The sequence below is a fragment of the Cornus florida genome, unplaced genomic scaffold (genome assembly GCF_030987335.1).
Source record: "Cornus florida cultivar Cherokee Brave unplaced genomic scaffold, ASM3098733v1 CherokeeBrave_3.0.0_Hap2_Chr10, whole genome shotgun sequence".
Taxonomy (NCBI): domain Eukaryota; kingdom Viridiplantae; phylum Streptophyta; class Magnoliopsida; order Cornales; family Cornaceae; genus Cornus; species Cornus florida.
The window spans coordinates 91,770,407-91,783,263 of NW_026775580.1; the positions used below are offsets into that span (position 1 = coordinate 91,770,407).

Genomic DNA, 12,857 nt, shown 5'->3' on the forward strand with positions numbered 1-12,857 from the left:
AGTATTGCATTTTGCTAGATCAACTGGTTCATACCCTGACTCAGAGTTTGAACCTGCAGTTCCAACGCTGCAAGCCGTGCCTGGTCGTTTAGGACGTCCAGGTTTTCACCCGACTCTACCCTTTGACCAGATCCCTGCGACGGTGTTCCTTCGGTAACCATACCGGACTGCAAACTTATATACCCAACGAGTACTTAATTGATTCAAGGGAATCGTCGTTCCCACAAACGGCGGGGGCCAACTGTTGAGGCTGAAATTCGCGCAGTCCGATACGATACCGTTTTCCTGCAAGAAAGAGAGGAGAAGATCGATGAACCTTGACGGCACCGGTGTGGTGCCTGCCAAGAGCTCTCCGACGATCAAATTAGTCACGGAGGTTTAAAAAGATGGCAGGGATTAATAATAGTTTTTACGTCGTACCTTCTTTAATAGCTTGGTGCCCTATTTATGGCTGTCGATTGGAATCAAAATTGTTCCGCCGATGTCGATGGTTGATCTTATCTCCTGCTTGTGTGAAATCATAGGAGATTTGTTGCCAGATTTGTCGGGATATAATTTAATCCTTTTGACCTCCTCCAGTTATAATAGGATTATTCTTACCTGTTGAACTACGTCAGATTTCATTATATTTGATAATGAAATCTAATCAATCTTATCGAGGATAAGGTAGGTTTATATTTTTCCCTATCAGTTTGAATGGAGGGAATTGAAGGGATCGTGAATGAAAGGAAATGACATGTTGGAAAAAAGTTAATTGCTTTTGGATGAGTTCAAATAATAATAAATAAAAAAAAGAAAGAATAGGCTCCTTATTCATCCTGTTCTAATATTTTTATAATTCTAAAACTCCTCTCAATAATTTTTTTTTAAAATTATTAATCTACTCATATCTTATTTATTTAAAATAGTACATAATAATTTAATTAGTATTTGTTTTTTCAATTACAATAAAAATTATTGCTACGTAGTATCTTTTATTTTCTCTTCTCTGTAACTAAACTAAGCCTTAAAAAAACCTCTATCTCTCTCTCTCTCTCTCTCTCTCTCTCTCTCTCTCTCTCTCTCTCTCTCCCCCAAAACCCTAGATGTAAGAATGGCATCAAGAGATCTCATCACAAGCTACTCGAAGCTCCTCTCTCGAATGGCTGTTCGTTCCCTTCGCACCTTCGCTTATTCCGACTCCAATTCCGAATCATATATTCCAACTAACAATTCGGATTCGGACTCGTGCTCCAAACAACTTCCTCACGCTGAAGGTAAGAAAAACAGAGCATTCAATCGATTCCTAAAAGAAGGACCAGCATATCCCTGCAAAGATGATGATCAACACTTGATCAATGTAATTATTTGACTTGAATAAGATTGCCCTTTGCTGCGTTCTTCGCATAGCATAAATAACAATTTTTTGTATTTTTTTTTTCTTCATAGTGTTGTGGAAGACTTTTGGTTTACCTTTAAATTTGGTTTGGGCTTGAATTTGGATATTCTGTAGGAGTTCAAATTCAAATGGAAATTACATCTTCATAAATCATAAATAATTAATTGACGAAAAATACATAAATTTCAATCATTCATCCTTACTTAGGCATAAAATGTCATAATTTATTATTTTTTTCTCAAATAGTCCAATGAAAATTACTAATTCATGATTATATATAAGTAACCTTTATGCTAGACCCCAAATACAATCAATTGTAGTCTATGGTTAAGTACATGAAATTAACAAACTGGAACATGCATTTAAAATTGTTTAAATATTTTATTCAGTTAGTATGAACATCAAACAAATTTAAAAATTGAAAACATAGAGTTACAAGACTAACTTACGAAGGCTTTCCTCTCAGGCTCTCAGCCAAAGTTGAGAGATTAGAACTCAAATAAATAATAAAATAACAACTATAAAACAAGGCATCATGAGTAGAAGATCTTCTGTATTTTATTTGTCACTTGCATAAGCCTCCCAGCTTTGCTTCTTAAGAAAATGCACGGCCTTTAGTGCTCTTATAACAGCTTCCATTTACAATTCAAAAAGTGGCCAAGTCAACCGCAGTGCAATCATGAGTCCATTGACTACAGTAAGACAATATAATTTTCATTATCCATAAAGATCCAATCCAAACAGATAATAATTCAATCACCAAAAATTCCACATGCACACTAATCAAATCAAAATCAAAACATATTGTAGAGGTAATTATTTGTAAAAGCTGAAGATAGGGCAAGAGGATATGCCAAAGTTGAGTTGTCGATCATACAATATTGATCAACAAATGAAACTCAAGGAATAAATTTGAAATGAATAGACAAAAATTCAAAATGCAGGAAAAGCAATCAGTACCTTATTTGCCAATCATATGCAAGTTAACCTCTTCTTGATTGCTAATGCCAAGGAGGCAAACTGATTTCTTGATAGAAGATATGCCGCAGATACTATCATTGCTGGGGGTCTAGGGGTTCTCGAAAAGTTAACACTTATAGCAACACGATTTGTCTTTTTATCCATGAGCGGGAATGTAACGTATGACCGTGACGAAGGTGTAAAAACAAGGGGCCCATATTCGATGAATGTTCTAAAAGTTTTATATATGACCGAACTCTGTTCAAAAATACACAAAAAGCATACTTGTTAAGGCTCAAGGTATACACTAAAGCGCCAAAGGTCTCCTGGAGCCCAAGCGCAAGGCACAATACAAGGCAAGAGACTGATAAAAGGCGCATGTATGATAAAGAAGCATATTAAAGATTAATTTAATAAAAATTATTGAACTATGCAACACATACTAGTCAATATCAAAATAAAGAAATCTTTCCAACATTTCAATGATGTGCAAAAATCATATCAAAATAATAATTCTATAAAAATGGGATTTTTGACCTATCAAGCTAAGAGGATCTGGTAAACTGATGTTGCATAAATCATTTCTTAGGCGTATAAATTTAGTAAATTAGATGTGATTACAAACGTAAAACAATAAAAAGCTATGATCAAGTAGACATTAAACATATACAATCATGTTTATTTAGAATCAAAATGAATGCAATTAATGTAATAAGTCAACCATAAATCTATGAATTTGTCAAATATATCATAAAGTCAAACAATATGATCCATTAAATATGATCGTGATATTATACAAAACATTTTAATTTAATGGTCATTAAATAAAGGACGTAAAATGAGAGAGTCTGGGGGCTTGGGCTTGGCCTTTAGTAGGTCGAAGCACTCTTAACTGAGCCTTGACAAGCCTGGGGCTTTTTTGGATACTAGGCACACTTTTAATGTTGATCAACATTCCCACTTTGTTACTTCTTTATCCAAGAAAAAAAAAAATTAATGAAACAAAAATTACAAGTACACATACAAGGGTACCAATATTTCTCTAAAAGTGAGTCCAACTCATTGATAGTTTGGCATTCCACTGTCGTAAGGATTTAATTGGTAATATTGTTGAAATAATAAAAAAATGGAAGAAAGACATCCTCAACATCCCCGACTTGCTACTTCTTTATCCCAAAAAAGAAAAAGAAAAAGAAAAAAAATACATTTAATGAAACAAGAATTACAAGTAGACAAGGTTACAAAAATTTCTCTAAAAGTGAGTCTTACTAATTTAATGTTTGACATTCAATTGTTGTCAACAGGCTATCACACATAGAACCTTTGGATTAAATGAGGTTGGAAGGAAAACAAAACACGTGACTTTTGGTGCTCATATATAGCCAAAGAAATTTGCTAATTGTAGAAGTTATACATATATCTTTTTCCAGAATTTCAAGCAAATTGTATAAAACAATAAAATGAAAAAAGTGGACAAGTCCACCGGATAAGATCTCTAAGTGAGAGACCAGGCCCAATTAGAAACCACCACTTATAAATGGGAATACGATACAAAAAAAGCCAAAATAAACCCAAGCCCAGTAACAATTCTCAAGCCGATCTCAAGTCAAGAGGCTTCCTTGGAGGATGGCAGGAGGAGGGGGAGATACCCCAGATGAGCAAAACACGACAAGATTGGGGTGAATCTTTCAAAAACCCACCCATGAGCCTCTCTATGATGGAGGAACAGATTTGGTCCAAAACATGGTTCAGCGAGGAGATCTTGCCTCTGAAAACCCAAGCATTTCGTTTGATTTCCAGTGGTGGGATGACGCATTAAAAGACCTATCAATATTGAACTCATGATGTTGGCTGACTCAGTAGACTTAGTAATATGCTACATACAAATAATTTTCTGGTGTTCTTTTATCAACAAAATCATATAGAACCATCGCCCTGAAAGGTAGAGGAACATGTATATGGTTTATAGATGAAAGGGGTCAGAATTAGTTTGGTTTGGGAAGTGATCGATTGCTAGATTGTAGATACAAAAACTTTTCCGCACTAATGAAGTAATGCAACCCTAAGGTTACCTAGATTCAGATTATTAAGAACAATTTTTTGGGGTATAAATAAAAAATTGTGGAGAATATCGTGGAACGGCTCTTAATAGACACAAGACCAAATCTGAGATTATGTAAAATGCACCTCTAGCCTTGAAAGCTTCATGCTTTGATAGACTAAAAAAAAGGGATATGATAGAGGATGCAGAAAAGTACGTAAAAGTATGAAAGTAAAGAGTAGATTTCAATAATATTGTAATGAGAGCCTGGAATAGTCAGGACTATGCAAATGGCCACATAAGACACTTCCAAAACCCAATTGAACATACGGGAAGAAAGAGAATAATTCAATATAAGATGAATAGAGGGAAGAAGAAGAGTAGAGAGAGGCAGCAAAAACATTTGGAATTTTTCCAATCAACCCAACCATATAGTAGCATCAACCTCGGATATGAGAAACACCAAAAATGAGTGTTTGCTAGGTCGGGAGGAATGATAAGCGGATGGGAGAGATATGAGTTGCTCAAGTATTCATGAATATAATTCTTAACAGCACACCAAAAGATTAAAATTTATACTTCAAAATATGTGAAGCAAGAATTTACCATTCCTAATGAGAAAAACATCAGCAAGGACAAACTACTATCTATGTCTCTTACCTTTTCCTTGGAAAAACTGTTAGACAGTGAGGGAGGTGGCATCCAGAGATCCTTTGAATAAGACCTCAATGTTAAACTCTCTTCTGTGTAAAACAAAACATAACAAAATCAGACTAGTTTAATGGGTTTTTTCTGGAAAATTCCTTTGAAGCATGAGTCAGTTGAAGTGGAAATCAACCAATCACCTAATTCTTCCGTTGCCTCTTTGATACTTTCACTTTCACTATGGCATTTTAATGTCACGAAAAAATAAACATGCATTAGAATACTAAAGCTTATTCACAATCAAATCACCTAAAGAAAGAGAGATAAGAAGATACAAAATTTTCACTGATCAACTGAACAAAGTAATTAGGTGCCAAACCAGTCAATGTCACTTAAATCAACATCTTTGTCGTTTATAACAAACCCGGCTCTCTCAAGCAGCGCCTTAATGTCGTTGACCACCTTTTCTTTTGGCATCTATAAGAAAACATTAAGGGAGTAACTTTGTGGAAGTGTTGGGTCAAAGCTTAAAACATGAGGAAACTGGTAGTAATACGAGTTGAAAGATGACCATTTTCATTCAAAAGGAAAAACAACTAGCATTCACAACACCCCTGTGGTTTGCCTCTTTGACACCCAATTCTTTCATAGTGACACCTCCTCAGATTCGCTCCATTAGACAAAGACACTCCATGAACGCTCTCGCACATGGTAAAATGACCTGAATGCCCTTTTACTAGTGAAGTGACACTTTGAATAGTTAAATTACCAATTAACCCATTCTAACTAATTTTAAATGTCCAAAATAACCTCTTCATCTCAACCACCTACCCACAATGCTGCCACCACCACCACCCCCACCCCCACCCACAGCCACCACCTCTTCTTTCTTCTCTTCCTTCTCTCTCTAAAACACATGCATTGCAATCCTCTGCAACCACTACTCCATGGTCGAACCATCAAGGTCCAGACCACCCTCAATCACCCCCAATTGAAGTCTTCACCATTCAAGATGGCCCCATATAACCCCTTCACTGACAAAACAAATAACTAATGAACCAATGAAGGCAAGTCATGCAATTTCATCAATTTCATTCCACCAAACACCTTCTCTAAAACCTCTCTATGCCTTCCCTTATCTAGAAACGAAAAGTTCTCTCCATAATGTTTATATTTATAAAAATTTCCTCCATTTATGAGGAAAAAAAAAAGTTCTCTAAAAAATGACACCATCTTCACCATCAAAACCTTAAACCAATCACAACCAAAACACGAAAGAAACAAAAATTCTCCAAAAATTGACGCCATCTTCACCATCAAAACCATAAACCAATCACAACCAAGCAACAATCACAAAGCACGGGCAGACGTGGCTTGCCAAAGCCTACATCCACAATGAAATTCTGGCGAAAGCATTCGCTATGCAAAAATCTGGTAGGTACAAGTTTCAACCCCCAAACCCTAGCTCTCGCTCTCGCTCTCGCTCTATTTTCTACAATTTTCAATGTCTATCTATATCCCACTCCAAACCCTAAACGCCCATTATATATCGGGCTACAAGAGGGTACTAAACGGGGCGTAGTTGTGACCCCAGAACCAAACTCAGGCCACAACATCACAGATTCTAAGTAATTGAGTTGTCAATAGTGGTATAGGCTAGGGTTTCAGAGGTGTGTAGTGGTTGGGTGGTTAGAGTGGTGGAGTATGGCAAAGGGAGTGATGGAGGTGGGTGGTTGGAGTGGTGGAGGTGGACTATTGAAAGAGAGAGTGAGAGAGAGAGGAAGGGTGGAGGAGAGAGTGTCCCAATTGAAATGTGTAGAGAGGGATGTGACAGCTGATTGTGGTGGTGGAGGAGAGAGAGACATAACTGAGGTGTATAGGGGTATTTTTGTCTGCCTCGGTTTCGAGGTCGAGCAAGGCTTCAATGGCGGACGAGTTGGACTCAACTGAGTTGGGGTTCGGGTTGGTATGTGATTGATGCGAAGCTTGTTTTAATGGTGGTAGTGGGGTGAAGGTTGCGGTGGTGAGTGGGGAGAGAGAAAAGGAAGGGGCAGGTGGTGGTGGGTGGCGATGGTGGGTGGTGTTGGAAATGGTCGGTGGTGGGGTAAGCTGAAAATGTGAGAAAAGCATTAAAAATGGGTCTTTTGGTTTTAGGGGCAAAGTAGTCTTTTGGTTTCTCTATTTTTTATAATAAAAAAGCATTAAAAAATTAGGGCAAATTAGACATTTCACACATTTTTTATGTGGAAAAGCTAACGGGAGGTGTGACTTTCAAAAACATTGCCAAGTTCTATCTGGGTGACAAAGGCAAACCACATGGGGGTCAGCGTAATTTTTAATAGGTATAAATATCATAACCAGATAAATCTCTACACAATTTCTGGAAGAAAAGAAAAAAAGTTTAAATCTATGCATGTTGCAAACAATATGAGAATTACAATAAATCGCAAGAAACAAGCACAAAAACCATAAAAAACACGGATCATAACAACTTACTTCACTCTGTACTAACTGCCTGTATTTTTCAAGAGCAACACCAGCCTTCTCAAACACTTTGAGCAACAATATTCCCCGCGTCATCGCTGCCTTAATATCGTTAAGCGACCGAACCAACTTACCAATCTTATTAATTCCGAGCAACTTGCTTTCATCTTGAGTTAGTCCTACAATCTCTTCAACCAACTTATCATTCTTGTGACTTCCGATCAATTTGATTTCATCTTCAGTTAGTCCTACAATCTCTTCAATGATGCTTTTGCGTATTGACATGCTCAAAGGGATTAACTTTTCTCGAGCAACCATCAGTAGAGTAGCCATCTCAATAAGTTCTCCCTCCATAGCATAATGAATAAATATTTTATCAACCTCCTTTGTGTTCCATGCCAGCAACCTATTAATTTCTAATGGTACTTTCTGCCATATTTAACCATATTAAGCAACAAAAAAAAAAGAAAAAGATCAGACCTCTCAACCCATTCAAATGTATAGAAAGTAAACACTATTTGTAATACACATAAATTTTGTCTAAAAAAACCATTTGAGGCAGACAAAGAACAACGATCAATTTGAAGATAGATTGTTTTGGGGTCCAATCAATCAAGGATCGATGATAACTGCATCAGCCACATTAAAAATCCAATCAAAAAAAAGGGAAAAGAATTAAGTAGTTAAGAATGATGTATTAAACCTTGATCTAAGTTCATATTATAGGCCCCATGAAAGAAATAAGAAAGAATAATTTTATATTATAATATCTGTCTTCTACCTTACTGTTTCAAGTGATACATTGAGAGGAAACAAGTCGCCCCTAAATTTACCCTCTATGGTTCTGACATCAGTCTGAGCTCCATGGCTAAGCAATGTCGCAATCATTTCATATGATAAACCATTAGCTGCTAAATGCAATGGATATAATCCATCGTTAAAGGGAATATTGAGATCAGCGATGAAACCGGTCTCCCCTCCGAGAAAAGCGATGGCACAATCTATTACGCCAGCCCGACAAATTCCATGCAAAATTTTTGGTGGGCAATATTTAGCTTGATAATCAGATGATTCCTTCTTTCTAACTTCTTCTGTTTTTGGTACTTTTCTTTGAAATAGCTCCTTCATAAAAGAGAGGAATAGAGGTTTGTCATCATAACAAACAATCTCTGCCAATGTTGCTATGACATCATCACCAATTTCTTCCTTTAGATGAGCATATCCAACCTGTCATTATTTGAACAACACTAACATCAACACGTGAAGATGACCACAATAAGATAATAGCGCATATCATTAAAATAAATGCACGAACAGTAATATAAGTACGAAAAAGGGAGCCCCGATCTTCTGCTGTAATCTCCCTTGCTGTAGTGGTGCCATAGGGTTTTTCAACACAATTACACCTGTTTTCAACATATTTACATCTACTTATTTTTATTGCGTTGAGAAACAGATGTAATAAGTTGAAAAATCACAGTTGAAAAGCAGATGTAATATGTTGAAAAACCATCAGCACAGCAAAGGATATTATAGGTGAGGATCCAAGTGCATGAAAAGGGAATGTGAATGTATTCAAGTTTAAGTAGACACCTCAGACATCCTTGCCCCAATTACAGTATCTGCTCTGAATTCTGACCTCCTTAAAAGGCGCTCCAATATAAGAATAACCTTCAGAAGGAAAAAAAACATAATTGATTGAAAGTTTTTCAAATAAACAACTAAATCACAATGGGGAGGCAATCAAATAATTATATACCGTACTTCAATTTAGTTTATAGTGCAAAATAACTACTTGAGAATGGAATCCCAACATTCATCGGATACACAAAATGGTTTATGCACTTGTGTATAAAAAACATAAAAGCTCGCATACGAAACAAGAGGGCATTACTGGCCTAGTTGATAGAGCACCCAGCTCCTCGAGCAGGTACGCCCGAGTTCAAATCCCCACTCCACCTAGTTTGCGAAGGAAAAAAAAAAAAAAAACAAAACAAAACAAAACATATGAAACAAGACAAACTTAATCCCTATTACTCGCGCCTGTTAAGGCTACATAAGCCGACGCTATGTATTTGCTAGAATCAGATCTATACCAAATCAAACTAGGTAGAGAATATCTGAATCCAAAAGCACAAATATTTCCAACAGAGATGAAATGCAAATTGTTCCAATGTAGTCAAGGGCATAAAACTTCTGCACAATAATCATACAATTTCGGAAAAAAATTTGAAACAAATATAGGCCAACGAAGAGATATCAGAGACCAAAGGAACGCCGATATGGGTGTGGCGGACTAGTTTCGATCTAGTGGCAGTGGTGCTCATAAAATTTCAGCACAACAATCATATAATTTTGGGAAAAAAATAAAGAATACTGCCCAACGAAGAGATATCAGAGACCAAAGGGGACACCAATATGGGTGTGGGGGACTAGGTTCGATCTGGTGGTTGTGGTGTAGTGGGAGCAAAGAAACCCACCTGGTGCACAAGGTCGATCGCTCTTGGGGGAGAGGCACGTGAAATAGAAGCTGGGGATGTAAGTTTTGAAATAACATAAATAGCCACCTTTTATGAGCTGACATGCTCTAATGAGGTTATTTTTTCCAACAAAAAAATTTGGAGGAGAAATCGTCCCCTTCAAGGCGGGGAGGTCAGCTTTACAGTATATATCTGATTCATTGTTGGGGTTGATAAGTCGGGTTTAAATATAGTTCAGGACCGCCTCAGGTTAGGTTTCGAATTGATCCACACAGTAACTCGAGCTCCAATCAAAATGAAATGGGGTTGTTACTTTTCAAACCAAGCTCGAACCAAATTGCAAGTTAAACAGCCCGCCCAAAAACTTTGGAACTAGGCTCGAGTTTGTCCGAATTGGGCCCACCCAATTTGCACCCCTAGCTATATTTACTATGGAAAGCTAAGTGACCTCACTGAAATTTCGATATTTGATGGGTAATTAGTTGGTTATTACCAAGTGAAACTAATAGAGAGAGTGCTCTTACTACTACCTTTCTTCTTCTTGATTAATTACAACGTACATAGGGATGGCAAAGGGGGCATGAGTACCTTCCCCCTCCGGTTTAAGTCTCCCCACCAAAAACTGTTTAGCAAAACCCCCCTCACCGTCCCATTTAAGTTTCACTGCCCCGCCCCATTTAAGTTTCAATTTACTGATACACTAACATATAATCAAAATGAATGATCATCAATTTACTGAGACACTAACATATAATCAAAATGAATGATCAAGTATGCGTTCTGTGAGCTTAAATGATAAATGAACTACTGTAAAAATAAAAAATTATATGTGTTCTGTTAGAGTAATTTTATGAGATCAGAATCATTAGATCTGTGTAAAAGATAAAGATTTTTCATAAGATCGGATGTATATTCTGTTCGAATTGAACCCTTAAATCATAATCAAACACAAATATCACCATCTGTAATGTAAAATAAAGATTTACCCATTTTTCAAGTAATAAAATGGTGTAAATCTATACGCACATTAGACATATAATATATAGACAGCCACTGTCCACCCACAGAGTAAGTTCACTAAGTTTTACTTTATGTATACCACACGCAGCAAGTTCACTAAGTTGTACTTTGGGTATACCACGAACAGCAATGGATCTTTAACTTTGAAGAAAAAAAGAAAAAGAGAGAGAACTGACCGTAGGCCGTAAAACCAGTGGGTGGTCGGTGAGGTTGACGACGCCGGCTTCGGTGGCAGGCCGTGAGGGATGAGAGAGTGAGGGTTTTTGGTAATCTCTAGAACGGCTGTACTATGAAGCGATGAGATATTTTTTTTTTTTTTTGGTAAAGTACACAAACACCCCCACGAGGTTTGGCACAAAGACAAGTAGATACAAGTTAGTCTATTTTTGGACAATCACATCCCCTGGTCAAAAACTTGATTCAAACCGCTCCTTAAATTTTGTAAAAAGTCAAGATTGCCCTTTAATATTTTATTAATTTAAATTATAAAATATCAAAATTTTTAAATGACTCTTTTACCCTTATACATTTATTACACCAATACATACATATATATATATATATATATATATCTATATGTATATTTATATTTATATATCTATATGTATATTGTAAACCTATCAAACCCAGACCCGGCCATGACACCACTTCCACACCTTCTAACCACCGGTCGACGAGTGGTTCACCATCTCCTTCATTCACATGTTGGTTACTCCTTTCACCGACACCTTCATCCTCCAAGAACCCCTCAAATAACTCCTCAGCCGCCGCCGCAAGTTTCTGGCGTGAAGCGAACAGATCAAGGATTGACAGAGACATATTCCCTACGCCGGCGTCTTTGATTCTTGACGGCGGCAGAGAGTTGATGTTTGAGTGTAGAGCGAAGCTTTGAGTATGGAGTGATTGCTGAAGGAGGGGCGTTTGGCTTGACTCTACAATTGGTTCCGTCATCTTTAGATCTGGATGATGTGGACAGTTGAGGATGAAATCGGTGGTTTCGCCGCCGATAAGGGTTGCTGTGAGCTCTGTATGTGAGAGAAAGCTTGTAGATGTGGCCGTTGTTGGTAGGAGGTGAAGCTGGAGCAAGGGTTAGCAAATGTGGCTTCGGTCGGTTTCTAAGGCCGAGAAATTGAGGTGGTGAGCACCGGCGGCAGATGGTGAACACCACAACCTCGTCTGTAACTTACAAGGGTTTCATGAAGGAGGTGGTGAACCCCAGTGACAGATGGTGAGCTTCGAAAAAACATCGCTGAAGAAGGAGCGCGTGAAGGTGTGATGATGATGAGCGTGAAGGGTGAACCCCGACGGCTGAGGTGTGATGATGTGACGGCGGTGGCGGAGTTTGAGGTGTGATGTTGGCGACGGCGGAGGGGTGATGTTGATGGCAGTGGCAGTGGCAGTATATGCAGTGTGTGTATATACACATACAGATGCTTCTGGGTTTCGTCGGCAATTTCTTTCGCCGATGCTTCTGGGTTTCGCCGCCACTGTCGCAGTCATCGCCGCCGCCACCCCCACTGTCGCAGCCATCACCACAATCTCTCTCCTATCTTCTTCCTCTCTCTCTCTCCTTTTCACCTCATCTCTTCAACTAAGGCCTCCCCTCTCTTCCCCCTCTCTCTACACCCACCACTACAACCGCAGCCACAACCACCATCCATCTGATCTCCCTTCTCTCTCCTCTGGTGAACTGTATAAGGCGGGTTCGGGTTTGGGTTTGGGTTTGGGTTCAATCAAAGGGTATTTAAGTCAATTAAAATGTTAATTTTATTTGAAAGGGTAATAAGGTCAATTCACCATCTTCAGGGTCTCTTTGTCCATTTTTCAAACTTGAAGGGGTGTCATTGTC

The 12,857-nt window shown here is 38.0% G+C and overlaps 1 protein-coding gene across 3 annotated transcripts; it reads right to left on the reverse strand.

Annotated features, from left to right (window-relative positions):
• Positions 1-1,719: 1,719 nt before the first annotated feature.
• LOC132280197 (uncharacterized) lies at positions 1,720-11,310 on the reverse strand. 3 transcript variants are annotated; one of them, XM_059782366.1, is made up of 11 exons: positions 11,185-11,287; positions 9,273-9,467; positions 9,102-9,179; positions 8,290-8,735; positions 8,059-8,137; positions 7,521-7,937; positions 5,404-5,501; positions 5,225-5,262; positions 5,040-5,122; positions 2,339-2,596; positions 1,720-2,070 (listed from the first exon to the last, which is right to left on the reverse strand). In XM_059782366.1, exons 3-10 carry the CDS (start codon positions 9,108-9,110, stop codon positions 2,351-2,353), a joined length of 1,416 nt encoding a protein of 471 aa, XP_059638349.1. In that variant the 5' UTR covers positions 9,111-9,179; positions 9,273-9,467; positions 11,185-11,287; the 3' UTR covers positions 1,720-2,070; positions 2,339-2,350. The 3 variants fall into 3 exon arrangements, with proteins under 3 accessions (XP_059638349.1, XP_059638350.1, XP_059638348.1); XM_059782367.1 differs by lacking the exon at positions 9,273-9,467 and having other exon boundaries at positions 5,040-5,119; positions 11,185-11,310; XM_059782365.1 differs by lacking the exon at positions 9,273-9,467 and having other exon boundaries at positions 11,185-11,310.
• Positions 11,311-12,857: the final 1,547 nt, after the last annotated feature.